General features: G+C 43.6%; 1 protein-coding gene across 5 annotated transcripts in view; it reads left to right on the plus strand.

Annotated features, from left to right (window-relative positions):
- Nucleotides 1–21,366, plus strand: part of CNOT3 (CCR4-NOT transcription complex subunit 3) — a 41,982-nt gene extending 20,616 nt beyond the window's left edge. For all 5 annotated transcript variants that reach the window (XM_034419486.2, XM_087893895.1, XM_034419485.3 and 2 more), the window contains 12 exons: nt 2,288–2,383; nt 3,233–3,452; nt 3,953–4,086; nt 4,491–4,547; nt 6,302–6,617; nt 8,384–8,489; nt 10,612–10,789; nt 12,674–12,773; nt 14,078–14,279; nt 18,839–18,971; nt 19,142–19,267; nt 20,896–21,366. In XM_034419486.2, the coding sequence (XP_034275377.1) occupies nt 2,288–2,383; nt 3,233–3,452; nt 3,953–4,086; nt 4,491–4,547; nt 6,302–6,617; nt 8,384–8,489; nt 10,612–10,789; nt 12,674–12,773; nt 14,078–14,279; nt 18,839–18,971; nt 19,142–19,267; nt 20,896–20,994 (1,767 nt within the window). In that variant the 3' untranslated portion in view covers nt 20,995–21,366. The remainder of the gene's footprint in view (nt 1–2,287; nt 2,384–3,232; nt 3,453–3,952; nt 4,087–4,490; nt 4,548–6,301; nt 6,618–8,383; nt 8,490–10,611; nt 10,790–12,673; nt 12,774–14,077; nt 14,280–18,838; nt 18,972–19,141; nt 19,268–20,895) is intronic.

Here is a 21,366-nt window from a genome sequence, read left to right on the forward strand (position 1 = left end):
GCCATTTCTATAACAACAAACCTATCTAATAAGCCACCTGAATCTTCAGAGAGGGGCGGCATATAAATTGAATTAATTAAATTAAATTAAATAATTAATTTAATTTAATTTAATTTAATTTAATTAGTAAACCCAAAGTTAACATTTCATTTTTTTTCCACCTCAAGCACAAAGTCCAGAAGTGGTTTCCAAGTAGAAAGAAAAGTACCATATTTTTTGGAGTATAAGACGCAGCTTAGTTTTTGGGGAAGAAAATCTGCCTACCAGGTATTCATCTGACTAGCATCCTTAGTCTGGTCAGCTTCAGCACATTAGTTTGCTGGTTTTGAGCACCTGTGCGCTTTTTATCCACTACTTGGGGATAAAAAATAGTTCTAAGGCATAGCTGATCTCTGGAGAGAGAACCAATGAGAAAAGCAGGCGAAGCTGGGAAGATCGCTTCACTCGCTAACGCCTCTTTAGGGCTGAAAAAAGCTTCTAAAGCACAGCTGAGAGTCAGCCCAAAGATCGCTTCACTCGCTAGGGCCTTGTTAGGGCTGAAAAAAAGCTAAAGCACAGCTGAGAATCAGAGGGAGTAGGCAAAGCACGGAGATTGCTTCACTCACTAGCGCCTTGTTAGGGCTAAAAAAAGCTTTGAAAAAGCTACATTTGGAGTATAAGACGCATCCAAATTTTCAGCCTCTTTTAGAGGGGGAGGGGGGAGTGCATCTTATACTCCGGAAAATACGGTAGTTGTATTTTTGTCTTTAATCAAAGCAGTCAGTTTGGCCATCCCTGCTAATTCCCATCATGTTCTGTAGCCGTTCATCCATTGTGAGGGCCCACTTATTTTTGATAAAAAAAAGAGAGAAATTGCTTCAATTAGGAAAGGTAATGATTTGAATTGCAACCTGGCCTGGTTTTCTAACAGCGAAGAAGCAATTTACAAGGGCTGGTTTCTGTTCAGGCTTAGAAATTGAAATATTTGGCTGTGAAAGTGGTTTTTTTACAGGATTTATCTTTGTAATGGGTGTTTTAGTGTGCTCCAGACAAATGATAGTGCCAGTTAAACACAAGCTTGTGGAAATCCTTCCTCAAAGGCAGGAAAAACAAGCTTGGGTGGCATTTGGGTATAGCTTTTGTGCACATAGGTGCACAGTTAACTCATTTATTTATATATCGCAAAACTCAAATCACGACCCTAAACGGCTTACCGAATTTAATGGAGCAGAAGAAGTAAAAGTAGTGTCAGAAGGAATGAATATGCAACAAGGACTGATAAGGACAAAAGTAGCATCTCCAGTTAGTGTTTATATTGGACCCTTCTGGCTATAGATAATGGAAAGACACGGGTTAGGAAGAGCTTCAAGATCCATTGGCCAAATGGTTGTTTATAGCTCTGAGATCCTGGCATTGCCAAGCTAATTAATGCACATAGCTTGTTAAGAATACCATCACAAACAACTGGGGAGCTAGCTCCTTTTAGTAATACCTAATTGTTAACCATCTGTGCTTTCTTCATTATATATTTAAAGGAGAAAGAGAAACACAGATCAGGAGGAAATTAAATGAAAAAACCACAGAAAGCACTCCCTCCTTCCCTCCCTCCCCCCACATATATACACATACATACATATAACCAGAAATGGTAGAAAACAATAGACCAGAAAATAAGAAATCTGTCATTGGTATTCAGAGCAGCCCTGTGCCCTACAAAAGCATAATCAGGAAACAGCCTCTGCCATTCAAGGTAGCATTTCATCAGATCTATGGACTGTGGCCCAAGGAAATGTTATTCTTAAAATAAATCACCTGGTCTTTTTAAGGAGAGCCACCAGAGACACTTCTATTGTACAAATAAATATCTGCTATATGCCATTTATTGTGTATTAGATTACCTAGCAAATGATACTGATAGAACACTTTTTTAGAAAATAGACCACAGGCAGGAAGTTAGTACAATTGCAATTCTGAAGAAGGTGAAACTTCCAGCTGGCACACAAAGTGTTATCTCATATGCTCTCCCATCTTTCACACATCTCCCAGAATTTCTGGGACTTTCCATTGGAAATCCCAGGCTGTATATTAATTTTTTTTTCTTTTTTTCTTTTTTTACTCATTGGTTGGTCGGCAGTGATCTGCTTCATTAACAGTTATTTATGTGTCCCATTAGTTCTTATTATTACCCTAGTTAGTTCCTTTTTCCTGCATAGCTACTTAACCTTGTAAGTATGTTTGCCTGTTTCATTGTCTGACTGGATAATGATCTGTCTGTCTGTTTCCTCTCTCCTCCCTTCCTTCCTCCCAGAATACAATAGACACCTTGAACATGCAGGTGGATCAGTTTGAGAGCGAAGTGGAGTCACTCTCGGTCCAGACGCGCAAGAAGAAAGGAGACAAGGATGTGAGTTGATGAAATGTCTCTTTAGAAGCTTGTGCCTACAGTGCATTGGGGATTAATGAATGGAGCTCAGTGTGGAAAATCCAGGCATTTGAGGGTTTGTGAAATCCTTTTTTATTAGATCCGACCCTTCTTTTCATTCAGGAGCTCAAAGCACTGTACTAGGTACTTCATATTTTTTCCCCACAAGAACAGCCCTGTGAGGTGAGCTGAGCTGAAGAGAGGGAGAGTAAATGGCCCAGGATACTCAAAGGAATTTCCATGGCTGAGGAGGATGGATTAGAAACTGGGTCTCCTTGGAATCATTCCAATCCCGGAGACAGGTTAACTGAAGGGTGAATTGGCACGGTCACTTTGCATTGCAAGAGGATAGCCTAAGCTTCATGTCCGAGTTGGACTTAACATTTCAGAACATAGCATATCCGAAATTGGCAGTTATTTCAGAGGCATATTTTACCTGTCTTTTTTTTTTCCAAAAAGCTTGAGCAGTCAATAACATTTTTAGAGCCTTTTTTAACGTTATGCTGTCCAAAAATTGGAGAGACAGGATTCCCCCTTCCAGGAGTTTTGTGGCACCAACACATTTGGAGGTCAGGAAACGGTGCATTATAAAATATGCACATCCACATCCCAACCCAAAGACTAGGAATTCACTAAGTCAGAACCCAACAAGCCCCCTTAATAGCTCAGCGCAGCACTTCTTCTCAACCGTGGCAGCTTTTAGAGATTTTTAACTTTTAAAGAGTTAAAAACTTCAACTCCCAGAATTCCCAGCCTGCATCTTAAAAGTTGCAAAGGTCGAGAAATGCTGGCTTAGTGTGTGATCCGACCTGTTCTTCCCATGGGAAACAGAAGCAAGACCGGATCGAGGGACTGAAGCGGCACATTGAGAAGCATCGGTACCACATCCGGATGCTGGAGACAATCCTGCGCATGCTGGACAACGACTCCATCAACGTGGACTCTATCCGCAAAATTAAGGATGATGTGGAGTATTACGTAGATTCTTCGCAGGACCCCGATTTTGAGGAGAATGAGTTTCTCTACGATGACCTCGACTTAGAAGACATTCGTAAGTGTTACCTCTGGGCAGACAGTCGTGGTGGAGATTACATTTGAAATAGTTGCAGTAAAATCACCATAGTTTCCCTCCCCATAAAACTCCAGACCTTGTCAATGTAAGGGCAGCATCTGCCTTCAGAGCCCCTTATATTTTTTTCTTTCAATATTCCCAGCAGATTCTCTCTTGCTTCTTGGAACTGCAGTCATGATTATACAGTTTCATTTAAGAACCATATTCCATTCCAACGGTTGTTAAGCAAAATGGTCACTAAGTGAATACTTAGAGAGAGATTTCACATGCTACCAACATCCCACAGATGTAGCTTTGCTTGTTTGCCTGGCCCGGTTTCTGACATGCCTGGGCCCAGAGCCGGTCCAGGGATCGGGGATTGGGAGTCCCTGATTTAGAATTCAAAGATAAGTTTTCTATGTTTGTCTTAACTGGCCATAATGTTTCTGCCTGATTGCATACACGTCTCTCTTCATCTTCTCTTGCTCTTGGTCTTCCAGCACAGGCACTGGTAGCCACTTCCCCACCCAGCCATAGCCACATGGAAGATGAGATGTTCAACCAGTCCAGCAGCACACCCACCTCGACCACATCCAGCTCCCCAATCCCACCCAGCCCTGCAAACTGCACAACGGTAAGGAGGGTCCTTGGTGAGGATGGTGAGGGAACATCCATGGGTTCGTGGGAACGAAGCATACATGCATGAACTCTGATGAGGGCTTCATGAGGTCAGCTTCCATGTTTATTCGCAGGAGAATATCTTTTCCTGTGATGATGCTTAATTAGATGCCTTTGAGTTGCACTCGAGGCCTGCTAGCTGCATCCACCCAGTTTACACGGCAAGGTTACAAATGTGCTTTACCATTGCCGCCTTCTGGGAGATGCTTGTCTGCTAACTAGTCTACGCAGTCCTCTCAAATGCCCAGACAGTCTCTCCTCCAAATATGAAGCAGGGCTGAACTCAAGTCTCATATCTTAGACAGATAGTTAGATGCTGTTTTGTGCTGTGCTACTCAACCTTTCTTTTTCCTTTTTTAGGAGAACTCTGAAGATGATAAGAAACGAGGACGGTCAACAGACAGTGAAGTCAGCCAAGTGAGTTTGAAGCCCGGGGTTCTTCATCTTGTAAAGGCATGGTGGGAGAAGCTGGAAACAGTCAAGTTTTGATTAGGGAGAAGGGCATTGGGAATCTTTTGAAGAGGAAGTGCGATTCAAGGTGTTGGTTACCATCTTTAAAGCACTCCATGGCTTAGGACCGGGGTATATACGAGACCGCCTTCTGCCATCAACAACCTCCCACCGGCCAATACGCTCCCACAGAGAGGGGCTCCTCAGGGTGCCGTCGGCCAAACAATGCCGACTGGCAACACCCAGGGGGAGAGCCTTCTCTGTGGGGGCACCAGCCCTCTGGAATGAGCTGCCCCTAGAGCTTCGTCTTAGCCCCGACCTGCATACTTTTCGCCGCGCCCTTAAGACCCTCCTGTTCCAGCAAGCCAGACTGGCCTAGTATGAATTTTAAAATGGGTGTATGTGTGTTTTAATTCGTGGGCCAAATTTTTATATTCGATTTTAATTGGTTTTAAATTTTATAAATCTATGTGTTTTAATATGGCTGTACACCGCCCTGAGTCCTTCAGGAGAAGGGCGGTATAGAAATCTAATAAAATTGAAACTTGAAGAAGTGTTGAGACTAGTTAGTTAGAATTAACGGATCTTCATTGTTCCTGATACAGTACAATCTAGTTTTAATGACTTGAGCCACTTCCCGAATTACCCCAGAGAAATCGCTTTGAGGAATCCATCCACTTCAGATCTCTTAGCATGCAGAAATACTGCATGATGAGGCCCCGTTTCTCTCATGGGCTTTCTTGCACCTGCTTCTACGAGCATGCCAACATTAACGTGGGAATGCATTTCACTCGACCAATTCTATGTATGAATTTCAAAGACAGGTAGCTCTGTACTTCAATAAGACTGAAATGCTTCGTTTGGCTATTTATGAGAAAGGACAAGGGAGTCAGAATTTGGAAACCCCTAAGGTTTTGTCTTTGTGATGGGGGGAAAAATAAAATAAAATCTTTGCAATCCTATGGGTCTTTTTCTGGTAGTCCTCACTAACCACAGCTGAGACTGGCAACTCCGTCATAAGCATTGTGGTCATAAAGTGACATATCGCATAACTCCGCCCAATCCCCACGGTCGTTAAGCGTGAAATGTAATTGTGACTTGCAACGTCCTGCTGCCTTCCCCATTGGCTTTGCTTGTCAGAAGCCCACTGTGAAAATCATAAATAGCAATCCTGATCTTAGGACCCTGCAACTTGTAAGTACACCAAGAACCCCCCAAAAAATACAAAAAATAATTATGATACATTAAATCTATTTTCTTTTTTTAATATTTTACTAGTATTTATTAGAATAAAAGCATTAAAAAAATTAAAGGAAAAACAAAGAAAAAAGATAGAAAATAAGAAAATGTCGAAAATCTGGAAAATACGTAAGTTGACCGTGCTTATAGGTCATCCCTGGTATAGGATCTCCTGCTTGAGCAGGGGGTTGGACTAGAAGACCTCCAGGGTCCCCTTCAACTCTGTCATTCTGTTAAATGGGGATACTGCGACGGCCACAGATTCTAGGATTAGTCATAAACTTAGCTTGTTCATCACCTCCGTAAAGCTGTTGCCAAACAAGCAGTCGGTAAGTGAGACTACCTGTGATTGATTTGTTTTTAATCCCTTCCATTGTGTATTTGATTTTGAGATATGAATGGCCTCCCGTTTGATAAGAGAAAGTGGGATTTCTTGGGGTAGACAAATGAAAACAAACCTTCTGTTCTCTGTTCTGCCTTAGTCCCCAGCAAAGAACGGTTCAAAAGGCCTCCACAACAACCACCACCAGCCGCCTCCCACCATCCCTCCCAGCTACCCGATGGGCGGCAGCTCTAGCACATCGTCCTCCCTGGGCAACGGGCCTGGCTCCAACAGCAATGGGGCCATCACTGGCAGCGGGAATGCAAGCAGCAAAGCTAACCCTCCGGCAGGGCACGCACCGACTACCCCGACCCCTTACGCGCAGGCTGTGGCGCCCCCACCTCCCAGCAGCAACGCCTCACAGCCCCGGCCTCCCAGCACCCAGCAGAACGCCAGCAAGCAGAATGGTGCAACCAGTGAGTTTGTTGCGGAAGGGCCCCGGGTTGCAAGGGTGGCTGCTCTTCCGGGTTTTCCGGGCTTCCTGGGGACCTGTAGACCCTGCAGTCATGCTGCAAAACTTAAAAGAACAGTTTTTAAAAGAAGCTTCTTGCTGTTGTTTGGGACAGATGGGTGAGCTTTTGCTTATACAGGTAGACCTCGAGTTACGACCGCAGTGGGGCCCAAAACTTAATGTTGCAGGGCGAAACGTTTGTTAAGAGAGTTTTGCCCCGTTTAAGACTTTTCTTTCCACAGTTGTTAAGTGAACCATTGCATTTGTTAAGTTAGTAACACGGTTGTTAAGTGAAACTGGCCTCCATGTTGACTTTGCTGGTCGCGGAAGGGGGATCACATGACCACCACCACCCCCCGGGACGCTGCAAGCGTCATAAGTATGAGTCGGTTGCCAAGAGTGATCGTGTGACCATGGGAATGCTGCAACGGTCATAAGTGTGAAAAATGGTCATAAGTCACTTTTTTCACTGCCATTGTCACTCTGGATGGTCACTAAATAAAAGGCTGTAAGTCGAGGACTACCTGTATATCTTTGCTGTTACTTCCATGGTGAGCTCAGTATAGGTGGCCCTCAACTTACAACTGTAACTGAGCCCAGAATTAACAGTTGTAGGTCATTTCAGTCCTAAATTGAGGCATCCAAATGAGCACTGAAGTCACTAAGTGAATACCACTGTCATTAAGCTAATCCATTTCCCCTAATGGGTGTTTTTTTACTGGAAAAGTAAACGCTGGAAACCAGCAAAAAACATAAATTGGGTTTCATGGGATTATGGGACGCTGCAAACTGACATAAAGATAAGCGATGGCTACCAAACTCCCAAAATGCCATCGCTTGACCACAGGCGGTATATCGTCATTGTAACTCTGGAAACAGGTTATAAATTGCTCTCCGTTGTAATTTCAAACGGTTGTTAAGCGGCCAGTCGTAAAGCCGAGGACTACCTATATGTAGATCAGGGGTGTCAAAATCAAGGGGGGTTTTAAATTGGGAAGCTAGTGATTTAATTCTTTTTAATTATCTTAACTTTTGTATTTGTGTGTTTTTTTAATTTTGGCTGTTCACCGCCCTGAGTCCCTTCTGGGAGAAGGCCGGTTTACAAATTAAATAAATAAATAAATAAAAGGTCCGGGGCCTGGATCCGGCCCGCAGGGTGCTTAGATTTGGCCCGTGGGGCCTCTCTGGAAACAGTGAAAGACCGGCCCACAGTAACTCTGCCAGCAAAAACGTTTGCGGCCCTCCAGAACTCCATTTTGACTGGGAGAAGGTTGCAGGAGTCCGTCACAGCCGAAAACTGAGCTCGGAAGCCTGTTTTTGCTGGCAGAGTGCTCAGGCCACCACAGGCACCCCCAACATGAGTGACGTCAAGCTGGCCACGCCCACCCTGGCCACGCCCACACACATACATACGCACACACACAAAGAGAGAGAGAGAGAGAGAGAGGTCAAACACAACCCTGATGCGGCCCTCAATGAAATTGAGTTTGACACCCCTGATGTAGACTATTGTTTTACCAATAGAGGACAATCTTTTGCAGTCTTGCTGTCCTCCAGGTGCGTGGGATTCAGTTCCCGTGAATCCTTTCAGGCTTCGCAGTCAGTTGAAGTGCACCTCATCCAGAGGGCAGCCAGTTGTGGAAAAAGCTGGCATGGGATAAGCAAAGAACCAAGAGGAGAGATCCAGAGCTCTGTGCTAGAGAGACCTTTAGCCTTTCTGTCTCCTGCCAGGTTACAGCTCCGTGGTAGCCGACAGCAGCTCAGATTCAACACTAAGCAGCGGCAACCAGACGTTGCCTAACCAGACAGCGTCACACAACCCACCCAGTGCTTCCACGTGAGTATCTTTTTCCCAGGTTTTTCTACATCCTCCCTTTGCTCCTCTCTCCTCCCTTCCTCTCAATATAACTTCTTTCCCTATAAGTCTGGCAGCTGGGCCCCAGTAACTGCAGTCTCACCAGCACCGTCGCGTGTTTTTCCAGGTTTAGATTCAGCTTTAATGTGTTTAAAGTTCTAAGTAGTTCAAGGTCTAAATAATTTAAAAAAAAATAAAATTATTTTATGTTAGCCCTCAGGAACTGAGGAACAGTTTTGAATTTCTTGCTACTTTCTTCTTTCCCCTTTGAAAATACTACAGGTAGCCCTCGAGTTAACAACTGCCCAAAATTTCTGTTGTTAGCTGAGAAAGTGAGTTTTGCCCCGTTTTATGACTTTTCTTGCCACATTTGTTAAGTGAATCCCTGCAGTTGTTAAATTAGTAACATGGTTGTTAAGCGAATCTGGCTTCCCCATTGACTTTGCTTGTCAGGAGGCCGCAAAAGGGGATCACATAACCCCGGGATCAGGGGTGAAATGCTCCTGGTTTGGACCGGATCGCCCAATGCGGCTGATTCGGAGAATTGGTAGCAAAGATCCCTGCCCCCCCTCCCCCTCATCATGCCCAGCTGAGCCGTACAATCATCATAGGCTTTTTTTTTTTTTACTTTAAAACCATTTTTTCTACAACCTCTTCGGCCGAAAAAATGCTTTTAAAAGTTAAAAAAAAAAAAAAAAAGCCTCTGATGATTGCGCAGCTCAGCTGAGATAGTCAGAGGCTTTTAAAAGAAAAAAAAACCCTTTTTGTCTTTTAAATGCCTCTGACGATCCAAGCTAAGTTTTTTTAAAAACCTCTGCCGATCAGGCAACTCAGCTTGGATTGGCAGAGGCATTTAAAAGAAAAAAAGTTTCTGCTGATCAGGCAACTCAGCTGGGATCGTCAACCTTTTGAAAGCATTTTTTACCACCTCTTCGCCGAAGAGGTTGTAGAAAAAATGCTTTTAAAAGTTAAAAAAGAAATTGGCCACGCCCACCCAGTCACATTAACCCCACCACCACCAAGCCACGCCCATAGAATCACAGTAACAAATTTTAGATTTCACCACTGCCCAGAATACTGCAACCATCATAGATATGAACCGATTGTCAAGCATTTGAAGGTAAATCATGTGGCCATGGGGATGCTGCAATGATCACGAGGGTGAAAAATGGTCACAAGTCACTTTTTTCAGCACTGTTGTAACTTTGAACGGTCACTAAATGAACGGTTGTAAGTCGATGACTACCTGTAGGCTCCCAGTCCCAAACATTCCTATTCTAGACAGGTTTTCAAAAGCAGTTTGTTTTTTAACAATGTCATCCTACAGTTTTGGAATCGCTCCATGTTAGCATAACTGCAGAAAATCTATAGCAGACTTGACTGAATAGCTTCAGTCAGTTTGTGCTCGGTTGCTACAGACATTAAGCCAACATGCCAATTATTCCTCAGAAATACAGGATTTTCACCTTCATGTGATGTTGGAACATGCACACAGTCTGGAACATGAATAACTTGGGGAAAAGAAATAACATGCTTTTAAGAAAAGAGTGATTTGGCTTAATGATGATTATTTCTTCCGCTTCCTTTGCAAATCCATGCTAGTGAGGTATAGGTAGTCCTTGACTTATGACCGTTTGTTTAGCAACCATCCAAAGTTACAAGAGCATTGAAAAAACAATTTATCTCAGACCATTGCAGCTTCCCTACAGTCACATGATCAAAATTCTGGCGCTTGGCAACAGGCGTGTACTTGCAAGAGCTGCAGCATCCTGGGGTCATGTGATAGCTATTTGCGACCTTCCCAGCAGGCTTCCAACAGGCAACGTCAAAGGGGGAAGCCAGATTCACTTAACGGCTGCCTGATCCACTTTTAACAACCATGGCAAAAAAAAAAAAAAAAGTTGCAAAATTGGTCGTGCTTAATGGCCGTATTGCTTAGTAAGGAATATTCCGTCCCCAATTGTAATTGTAAGGTGAGGACCACCTCTGATCTGCAGCTGTAGTTATTTCCTTAAAATTATACACCTCTTTCTGACTCCTTTTCCCAAAGAAATGGAGGTCCAGCTCTCCCAAGCAACATCTTTGTCTTGCTTCATTCTGATAGGAAAGAGCCCAGTGCAGTTCCTCAGCCATCAAGTGTCAGCAATAGCACTGGATCCAGCCTCCTGGTGCCTCTGACTGCCAACCCACCTGCCTCACCCACACCCAGCTTCTCCGACAGCAAATCTGCCCAGACGTTGCTCAATGGGCCACCCCAGTTCAGCTCCACGCCTGAGATCAAGGTTAGAAGCAATCCGGTTCTCTTCTGCTGTACTTTTCACCCAACAGATGGTTTCAAAACATTGCACTGACTTGTGGGGAAGATGGCTGGGCGAATTTTCAGAACCTGAACATTGCAATCTGGGACACGCCAAGACCTGTGCTAAACCAGGTCTCTGTGCTAAACCAGGTCTCTAAACCAGAGTTTTCCAACTTGTTAATCAGTGGACCAGTGTTAGGATGAACAAAATGTGTTCATTTGTTTAGGTGTCTGAAATAAGACTGGGACAGCACAAGGTTCCAAGAAATAAATAATAAAATGGAAAATTTAAAGGAATTTAAAACTTTAAATTGAGGAGAACAATATCCTAATCATGTATGCGCTGGCAGGAAATGAGCTGGTGATGGTTGGCTAGGAAACAGGTTGAATTTGCGATACACAGTTAAATAAAACTCAGTCCTGTGAGGATTTTTTTTGACTGTGAGTGAAATTGTGAAAAAGACAGATTTCTCGTCGGGCATCACTAGGAATAAAATTAGATGCTAAACTGCCCATTTCTTAATTCCCCTTAATAAATCTGTGATATGATTATCTATGGAGATTCTCACTTATCCAGGTTATGGTTGTCCTAAAAGTGCTTTTTCAAGAGGCAACTGGACTTTCTGCTTTTTCTTTGAAGATGTTTTTACTTCTCATCCAAAAAGCTTTTTCAGCTCTGATTGGGTGGTGGGAAATGGAAAGATTTATACTCCTTGCAGCAGGCTGGTCATTTGCATTCTTTTAGCTGGTCATTTGCATTCTTTTAGCTGGTCATTTGCATTCTTTTAGTGAGTCGTTAAAGCCACCTGGAGCTTTATCTATGTCCTCAGGATCACCTGAGTGGTGCAAATGGGTGTGGAGCCTGCTTGGAACTGTCGAAAGAGCTGTGTTGTAGACCAGCGATAGATGAATAGCCCTCTCTCAAAGCAGGGGGTTGGATTAGAAGACCTCCAAGGTCTGTTATTCTATTCTAAACAGAGGGGGAGGGATACAACATCATCTATCTCCAGTCTACAACACAGCCTTTTCAACAGTTCCAAGCAGGCTACACACTAATTTGCACCACTCAGTTGATCCTAAGGACACAGATAACCTCCAGGTGGCTTTAATGACTTTCTAAAAGAATGCAAAGAACCAGCTGTCTGCAAGGAGTATAAATCTTTCCATTTCCCCACCATCCAGTCACAGCTGAAGAACAAAATGGCTCTGAAGAAAAAACAGAAACTCCAGTTGCCTCTTGAAAAGGTACCTTTGGTACTGGTATGATTGGATTTGAAATACAATATTCATTTTTAGCATTACGGGCTGAAATTGATACCACAATCCTAGAAAAGGGAAATGACTAAAATAATAGGAGGGTTGGAGCAGTTTTCCAAGGAGAAATGTAATAAGTTGTTGTTTTAAACCCTAGAGAGGCAAAAGAGAAGGGAAGGCACAGTAGGGATGTATAAAATTCCACAAGACATGGAAAAAAAGGGAAAGGGAAATACGTTTCCTTCAGAACCAGAGGCAGAATATTTGGGGGTATTAATTATTGGGGAACGTGAGGATACTTTCATTCCTATTGTCTGCCTGAGAACTTCTCAGAAAAGCTTTGGTTTGCTCTTGTGGCACCGCATAGGCCTTCAATGTGATTCAGCATGGCTTTAACTGTTTTAGAACAACCACTGGAGCTGCTACACGGAGCTGGGTTTGTTCTGTTATTCTTTCAGCAGCTCTGTAAGGTTTGCTAACCAGAGAAACCATAATTGGCTTGAGCTTCCTTGTTGTTTATTTGTTTTGTTTTTAAGCAGAGTTCTTAAAACACAAATCTGTGCCTCTGTTTTTCATTACCTCTTTTCCTTTGGGTGTCTCTTTTGCCCTGTAGGCACCTGAACCTCTAAGTTCGTTGAAATCCATGGCTGAGAGGGCAGCCATCAGCTCTAGCATAGAAGACCCAGTGCCATCTCTTCACCTGGCTGAAAGGGGTAAGTAGTGAGAAAAGGGGCATCTGCTGTCTTAAGCTATGGGTCAGGAGCAAGGCCAAACCAGTGGAAAATGTCTGAAGTTCAGGATCTGAATGCCAAAAGGTAGATTCTGCATCAAAAGCCTGTGTGTCTGGAGGGCCATGATGGATGGAAATTGTGCAGATAATAAGTCGCTCTCTCTCTGTCTCTCTCTCTCTCTGTCTCTCTCCCTCCCTCCATCTCTCTTATCTCCCTCCCACCCCACCCCTCTCTCTCTGGAGAGAGGATCTCCTGCTGAAATCCAATAACTTCATTTCCCAGTATTTTGAAGCAGAAAGTACACAAAACTGTAATTGAAATCTTGAAGTAAATGCAATACTTCTTCCATGTCTAGATCAAACTTTTAAACTGCTAGAATGAAGTCACCTTCTTGGCTTTGTCGTTGGCCAAATATAAGTCATTATTGGTACATGTTTCTGACAGTAGCTGACATACCAGCAGATGGGGCAGGCTCTGCGTCTCTCCATATTCACACGGCGTGTTTGCTTTCTGCCAAGGGCTTCCCACTTGAGCATACTAGTTTTACACTTAGGCTCTCCAACTCGCAAACCTATTCAGGGTCCTCCAAGTAGTATAAGGGAGGGCAGATCCTCCTTTAATGTTATTCCTTGCTCGATGGTCTCCTTCCTCCATCTTTTAATTCGATTTTGTTCTTGTGTACTCTCAATCTTTTTTCTTAAACTCAGTCAAAAATTGCCAAATTCCACTCACACGCGCAAAAATCCCAGTCCTGCCTACATTTAGGATGAAGCCCCATTAGATGGATGGATGTATTTAAAACATTAAAATTAATAAGAATTAGGTACAAAACTAGGAAAACCAAAAGCAAGAGTGGCACATTGGTGGCATCTTCCCAATTAGTCCACCAGTCCTCTCAAGCGTAGAGCACCCCCATCAAGACCCCAAGTTAACTAGAAGAACAATGTTTTAATGGTCTTCTGGAAGGCAGAAGGGTGGACATCAAGAATAAAATACACACTAAAGTCTAGTTTATGTTTTCATCTGATTTGCTCTTAAGTTATTTTTGCTAGGTAAATCTTTCTAGTTGGATCCAGGACAGCATTTTTCAAACTTGGCGACTTTAAGATGTATGGACTTCAACTCATGGAATTTCCCAGCCAGCCAGAATTCTGGCAGTTTGAAGTCCACAAATCTTCAGATTGCCAGGTTTGGAAAAGAAAAATTTAGAATCTTGCAATGGTCAAAATAACTTCAACCCTAAGTGTACAATTTCTGAGTGGTTCTTCCTTCTTTGTTTGCTCCAGCTGACATCTTAATTACTAGCACAACATCTCAGCCAGCCTCCAACCAGCCCCCCATCCAGCTATCGGAGGTGAACATACCCCTTTCCCTTGGGGTGTGCCCTCTGGGGCCCGTGCCTCTCATTAAGGAGCAGCTGTACCAACAGGCCATGGAAGAGGCCGCCTGGCACCATATGCCTCACCCTTCTGACTCGGAAAGAATCCGGTAAGGGGAAATTATGGGAAAAAGCCTGGGGACGTGAGGGCATCGGAATAACAATAGATCATCTCCTCTGAGAAATGGGGGAAGGCAGCAGGACTAGACTTTGAAGTTCTCTGAAATTTACATTGTTGATGTAGTTTTCAAATTAGTTCAGCATCTTCTCTTAATGGTTTCTGAGCATACAGGTATAACCTTGACTTATAACCACAACCGAGATCAGAATTTCTGTTGCTAAGCAAGGCAGTTATTAAGTGAGTTGCGTGGCTGATTTTATGGCCTTTTTGCCATGATTGTTAAACAAAATGCTACAGTTCTTAAGTGAAACATGTTGTCAGCGTTCCAGAAAAACCCTAACTCTAAGTAAAGACGCGGAAGCAAACATTTTCCAAAGTTCTCTTTACTAGAATAGGCAAACTGGCACATCTGGGAAAATCCGAATCTGAAAAGCCCGGGTTTTCCCTCAGAAAGTCAAAACCCCCAAAACCATCCTCTTACTCCCCAGTCGATCACATGCTCCAATCAACGTCCTTTCCATCTCGACCCAGCCCCCTGACCACTCCTTCTCCAGTTGCTGGATCGCCCTGACCTTGACCAACAGGAAGAATGCTATTATGTCTACGGACAACTCCTCTCCTTAACCCCCTCTCCTACTTTCCCACACATGAGAAGGTGGCAGCATTGAAGCTTCCGGCCTAATATGGCTTCCAAAGCTGACACATGTGGTCATTAAGCAAATCTGTCTTTTCCCATTGACTTCACTTGTAGGAGCCAGCTGGACGGGTCGCAAATGGCGATCATGTGACACACACACACACCCCTGGGACACTGCGACTGTTGTAAATACGTGTGGATTGCCAGGTGACCAAATTCTGATCACATGACCTTGGGGGGGAATGCTCAGTTGGTTGTAAATGCAAGAACTGGTGGTAAATCACTTACCCAGTGTTATCATAACTTTGAACTGTCATTAAATGAATGGTTGTAAGTCAAGGATTGCCTATAGAGCTAAGTCTCCCTTAATCAAATATAATAAGTACGTTAAAAGCTGTTGACTCAAGAGTGTAGAACCATTGACCCCAAAAGAAACCTTGGAAATGGTTACCAGAATCTTTATTTAAAAAATGGCTGTTTTGATGGACAAAAGGAACTCCTTAAATATACTGGGGGTGATCACATGAAGACTAATATCGATAGAAGAGAATATTTGTATCTTGGGGTAGAACCGGGAGGTCACTGGAGTTCCCTGAGCTTGTTTTTTTTGCAGACATTTTATTACCATACTAGGTAACACTATCAGTGTGAGAAGGGAGAAGGGTTTGCTCTCATTTTATATTCTAGTGGCTTGCCCTGCCAGTGTTGGTGAAAGTGATCTTGGTTGTTCCTTGATTGGGCTGTTGCTTACTGTTAGCTTGTTTGGCTATTCCTTAATTGGGGTAACACTCAAATTTTAAGCATTTTGATTTACTGATTTGTTGGAACTTGGCTCCAGCACAGCTTAAAAGTAGAATATGGCTGCTAGACAAAGAATAGTTGTATGTTTCCACTGTATTGTGTCTGTGGTGTTGATCATATTCGGTCAGAAAAGCCCAGAGGATGATGGGAAACCCAGTGTTGGTACTTTCATGGCAAGGGAGGATACGGCACAAGTCAAAGCATTAGAAAGCATACATCCAAGACAAGGGTTCTTTCTAACATTTCGCAATGCTGTGACCTCCTAAAACAATAAATGCATGTGTATCATCCCTTGACAGAAACTAATGCTTTCACAGAGGATAGGGTGAGGCAAGAAATAAATACACCCATTTTAATAAGCAACATTGGATCTGAATATCAAATAAAACCATGCTAGAACCTCACAATTTTGTTAAATAAAGCCTTTAATGTATGTTGATTAGTGTACATTTAAAGTGACAATTCTATTCTACACGTAGTCCTCAACATACAACCATAGTTGAGCCCAAAATTTATGTTGCTAAGTGAGAAATTTGTTAACTGAGTTTTGCCCCATTTTACAACTTTCCTTGCCACATTTCTTAAGTGAATCGCTGCAGTTGTTAAATTAGTAACATGGTTGTTAAGCGAATCTGGCTTCCCCATTGATTTTGCTCATCAGAAGGTTGCAAAAACATGATCACATGATCCTAAGACACTGCGACCGTCATCAATGTGAGTCAGTTGTCGCGTGTCTGAATGTAAACCACGTGACCATGAGGATGCTGCAACGGTCATGATCATAAGTCCCTTTTTTCAGTGCCGCTGTAACTTCGAATTATCACTAAGCGGACTGTTGTAAATCAAGGATTACCTGAATTCTGTTCTCCTTTAGTTTAAAGCTACCTTTTTAACCAGAAGGATGAGCTTGCTAGTTTTGCATAATTTCTGAAATATTTGTTGTTGAAAAAATTACTCTTGCTTTTTTTCCCTGCATTTTGTATTTTTGTATTTATTCTTTATAACATCCTGACTTTGCTAATGGCTTGTCTGGGCAGCACAAGAGCTAATTTTGACAGCAACTCAGCTTTAGATGTGTGGGCCACGAGGCTTGTGAATCCGGAATTGGAGCCTTGTCAGGACTTGTTCTTACACTGCCTGGACAAGCAAATGGGAAGGAAAACCCACCCTTACAGTGATCCTGGTTGTGGGTGTGTAAGGCATCAGGGTCGGCCTTTCAATTACAACCTTGCTCAAGTATTCAGTCCTTGAGTCGGTGACTATCTGTGACCCTCTCTCCATCCCTGCCTGCTTCTGATATTGATCCAGTTGCCATGCGCATTCATGCAGTCAGGAAATGCTGATGAGCACATGAGGTAGACAAACCGGACGTAGAACAAGGCCTGTTGTATCCTGGCTGCCATTAAAAGGCTATGAACATAGCTGCAGAAGCTGCCTTTTAGCCTTTTTCCTGGGATTGGTGGAGGGAGAGGTTGCAAATAACATATTAGAGGCAAGGTAAAATGTTGCAGGACCCAATCTGGGTCGGTCACTGGGACCTGAGGTTTTGTCTTCCAAGCTTTTAGATTCGGGCTGGAGCCCATCTTCAAAGAACTTCTCTGCACTTTAAGCTGTTCTATGCGTGGTATTTATATAGTGTCTATTGTGTGTAGCTTTTCAGATATAAATTGGGGCCTTGATGGCTGGCTATTATTGGCTGATGTTGGCTGTTGGTTCCTTTTGCTGCAAAGCCACCACTTTCTAAGTACTTGATAAGATGGTTGTAAATCACTTGGAATCTGGTGGTTAGCTTCCTCCCCGTTTGTCCTAAATAAGGTAGTCACAGGGGCAATCTTGCAAGGGATCCACTAACCACCAGATTGCAAGGACACAATGAGCAGTCAGACGAGGTGACCCAAACCCATTGGTAGCCTCACATTGCAATAAACAAGGACATACATTCAATTTTGCAGCTACTAAGATTGTTGGACAAGCAGGCACAAAAACAGCCAGGGAAGTGATTGAAACCTGGGAATCAACCTTGTCAATCAACAGGAGTGCTTATTTACCCTCAGCTTATCAAGTACTTAGGAGACTTGGCAGCACAAGGAAACAACAGCCAATAATAGCCACCCTTCCAACACCCTGAATCTACATTTAAAAAGCTACACACAACAGGCACCAATAAACACCACACACAGAAACAGCCCAACGCACACAGAGAAGTTCCTAAGGACAGGTTCCAGCACAAGTCTGAAAGCTCGGAAGACTAAACCTCTAGTCCTGAAGACTAAACCTCTGGTCCCGCTGACTGACCCAGATTGGATCCTGCAACATTATCCTGGGACACGTATATTCGCCTTCATTCATGAAGGAAAAATGTGCTGTCAGTTGGACATTGGGGTAAATAAATAGATTGAATGTAGTTAGATTCTGTCTGACCACTGTCTGATTCTGCTCAAATGCTTGTCAGGGCACCAAAAGGATCAAATTCTGGCAGCAATCTTGGCTTTGCTTGTTCCAGTCCCACAAAAATGTGTGTTGCCTCCTCCCTCACTTAAGTGTCATGACCCAGAGTTTGAGAACTACTTCAACTTGCCACACTTCTCATCATGAACACAAATTGTTCCTCTTCGTTCCTTGGGTCACTTCCTAAAACCTGGTTGGACTGGCCTGTTTGGGGAAGTTTCGCTCCTAATGTCTATGGAGGTCCCAAAGATGCTTTTTCAAGAGGCAGCTGGGCTTTCTGGTTTTCCTTTGAAGATGTTTCACTTCTCAAGAGCTGAAGAAGCTTCCTGGATGAGAAGCGAAACGTCTTCAAAGAAAAACCAGAAAATCCAGTTGCCTCTTGAAAAAAAGCACCCTTGGGACTCGCTCCTAATGTTGTAGATGAGAATTCAGGACATTGCAGAAAGAGGGAGGGAATGGAGCCTGACCACCTCAGGATCCAGACTTCAGATGGCCATCAGTTGAGGAAGGATTGAGGCTGAATATTGTTATTCCTCACACTTGGGAATCTGTATCTTTATGTAGGGGAGAACTCACAGAAATCTTGTGAATTTCCCGATTTTCTCCTCGTCTTATTTCTGTCTTTTTTGCTCTTGTTCTCCCTTCTCGTCCCCATCCCACAGGCAATACCTGCCTCGCAATCCCTGTCCGACTCCTCCATACCACCACCAGATGCCTCCTCCACACTCCGACACGGTGGAATTCTACCAGCGCCTCTCCACAGAGACTCTTTTCTTCATCTTCTACTACCTGGAGGTAACGGACAGCCCCTCCCTCCATCCCCTTTGGTAGTCGGGGAAGAATCGTGCTGGCTCTCCTCGCTGGGTCATTCCTGAGGACTACTTGGCGCATGGGATGATCAGCATCTCTTTCTTCGACCTGCAAACCCCACAGCTCTGATCTGTTTTTCCTCTCTCGCTTCACAGGGTACGAAGGCACAATACCTGGCAGCAAAGGCACTGAAGAAGCAATCGTGGCGCTTCCATACGAAGTACATGATGTGGTTTCAGCGGCACGAAGAACCTAAGACCATCACTGATGAGTTTGAGCAGGTGAGGGTGAAGGTAACGGAAGACAGGCCCGTCGAAGCAATTTTACCTGTATTAGCAAGGACTAATGGTCCATTCCTCGTAGGAAGAATGCAACTGAGCATGTATGTGTCCATTTTGAGCAGAACGCTTCATACATCATGGCATTTTGTGAGGGGAAACAGGCTTGTTCCAAGGACTTTGAGCAGTTCTGAAGTCAAGTCGCAGTCAAATTGGGTTGGGTTTTTTTTGTTGTTCAGTAAATTATAAATTATATTTGCAGGTAGTGTTGACTTGAACCCAGAATTAGTTGTAAGTCATGCCAGTCATTAAACAGGTTACCCTGTGACTACACCTGACTTTACAGTCATTTTTTTTGCAGTGGTCGTTAAGCGAACACTGCAGTCATTAGATGAATCCATTGTCCACAATGGGTGTTTTTTTCTTGCTACGTCAAGCAGCCATAAATGTGGGAGGTTGCTGAATGCTCAAAAGGCAAGTCATTGGGGGTGGGGGGGTGGGGGTTAGCATCAGAACTTTGAATCTGGATTGTAGGCCTGGGGAGGTCCGTTGTAAATTTGAATGGTCACTGAGCAACCAGTTGTAAAGTCAAAGACAATCTGTAAAAACAGATTAAAAAGAAAAGAAACCCAGCTATATTCAGATTAGCATCAGCCATGACATTGTATTCATTGCAGCAGTGCAGGGGTTTGGCTACCATACAGGTCATTAAGGGGCACTCTTTTTTTTTTTTTTAAACTGAAACCGAGGTTCAAACAATAATTCTCCATTCTTCCTTGGTATTGACACAACAAGGATAGGCCATAACTATTCCAAACATCCCTTACGAAGCCTGAGGCCCTGCTTAAGGCCATGGTCACCTTTTCTGCACTTGAAACAGTAGTTGTGCCTTCATCGGGGTTAAAAATTGTAATGTTCCTTATAACTTTCATGGGCAGAAGAGAACATGGCAGGGCATTGGAGTAAGACAGAAGAAGAGTTAACGAAATCAGGTTCCCATATGGAAAAACCTAGTCCCTTCTGCAGATACCTTTTTAGTTAATTAACTATTCTTCCGTAAGAATTAGAAGTTGCTTTCCTGTAATATAATAAGTCTAGGCTGTGGAAGTTCCACCGTGACTCCATGTATACATTTACGAATGAGGTGGCCCCACTTTTCTCTCTGCTGCAGTCACCGGCATGGATGAATGTTTGTCAATGTGGTAAATTACTCATATTTGCTTCACATTCCTTAAAGAAGACAAGATGGAGGTCCTTTTGAGGCTGATGTCGTCCATCACCCGAAAAAGTGACCGTGCCATTTTTCCATCACCCAAAACAGAAACGGGATGCTTTTGATTCTGCCGTACCTCGCATGTCTGATGTACTACTTTTCCCCTCACACAAGGGAAGGCGTGAAGAAACTGCTTCCTCCTAAATTCCCAAAGTTGTAAACTTCAAGTAACATTCTTTGAGGTTCTTACATGAGAAGGAACCAGGCCCACTTAAAGCCACGGGACTCCTGCTTTCACCTGGGAGGGCAGATATCATTTAGCAACAGAATCCAGGATTCCTTTTTTAGGTTCCTTTTTAAATGTGTTCAGTCAGGCAAGAGGTCACGAATTGTGTTTTGTTTTCCTGTTTCTGCTCAGGGCACTTACATCTACTTTGATTACGAGAAATGGGGCCAGCGCAAAAAGGAGGGTTTCACCTTTGAATACCGCTACCTGGAAGACCGGGACCTGCAGTGATGCCCTGGGGCCAGCAGGGGGTGCCAAGTTTTCCTTCCAGAGACAGCTGTGGCAGTGTGCTGGGGGCAGCGGCAAAAGAAGACCCACCTACCCCTCACCTCTCTTCATCTTCCTCCCCAGATCACAACCGGGGTGGGAGGGGCAAGCCGCACGTTTTAAAAAAAAAAAATGCATGCAAGTTTAAAAAACGACCGCAGGACGGAGGAGGAGGGGCAGCGGCAGTGGCAGGCTTCTCCTCTGCCTTTTCTTTGCTCTTCTGCCTGTGAAGAGGTCAGAAACAGGTAGAAACGCCCTTCCTGTGCACCAGGTTTGGGTGCCAGAATGGAGATTAAAAGGAAAAAAAAAAAAAAGAATTTGAGAATCCCACCAAAA

Source organism: Pantherophis guttatus, chromosome 4 (assembly GCF_059756535.1).
Source record: "Pantherophis guttatus breed Tessera chromosome 4, ASM5975653v1, whole genome shotgun sequence".
Lineage (NCBI taxonomy): Eukaryota > Metazoa > Chordata > Lepidosauria > Squamata > Colubridae > Pantherophis > Pantherophis guttatus.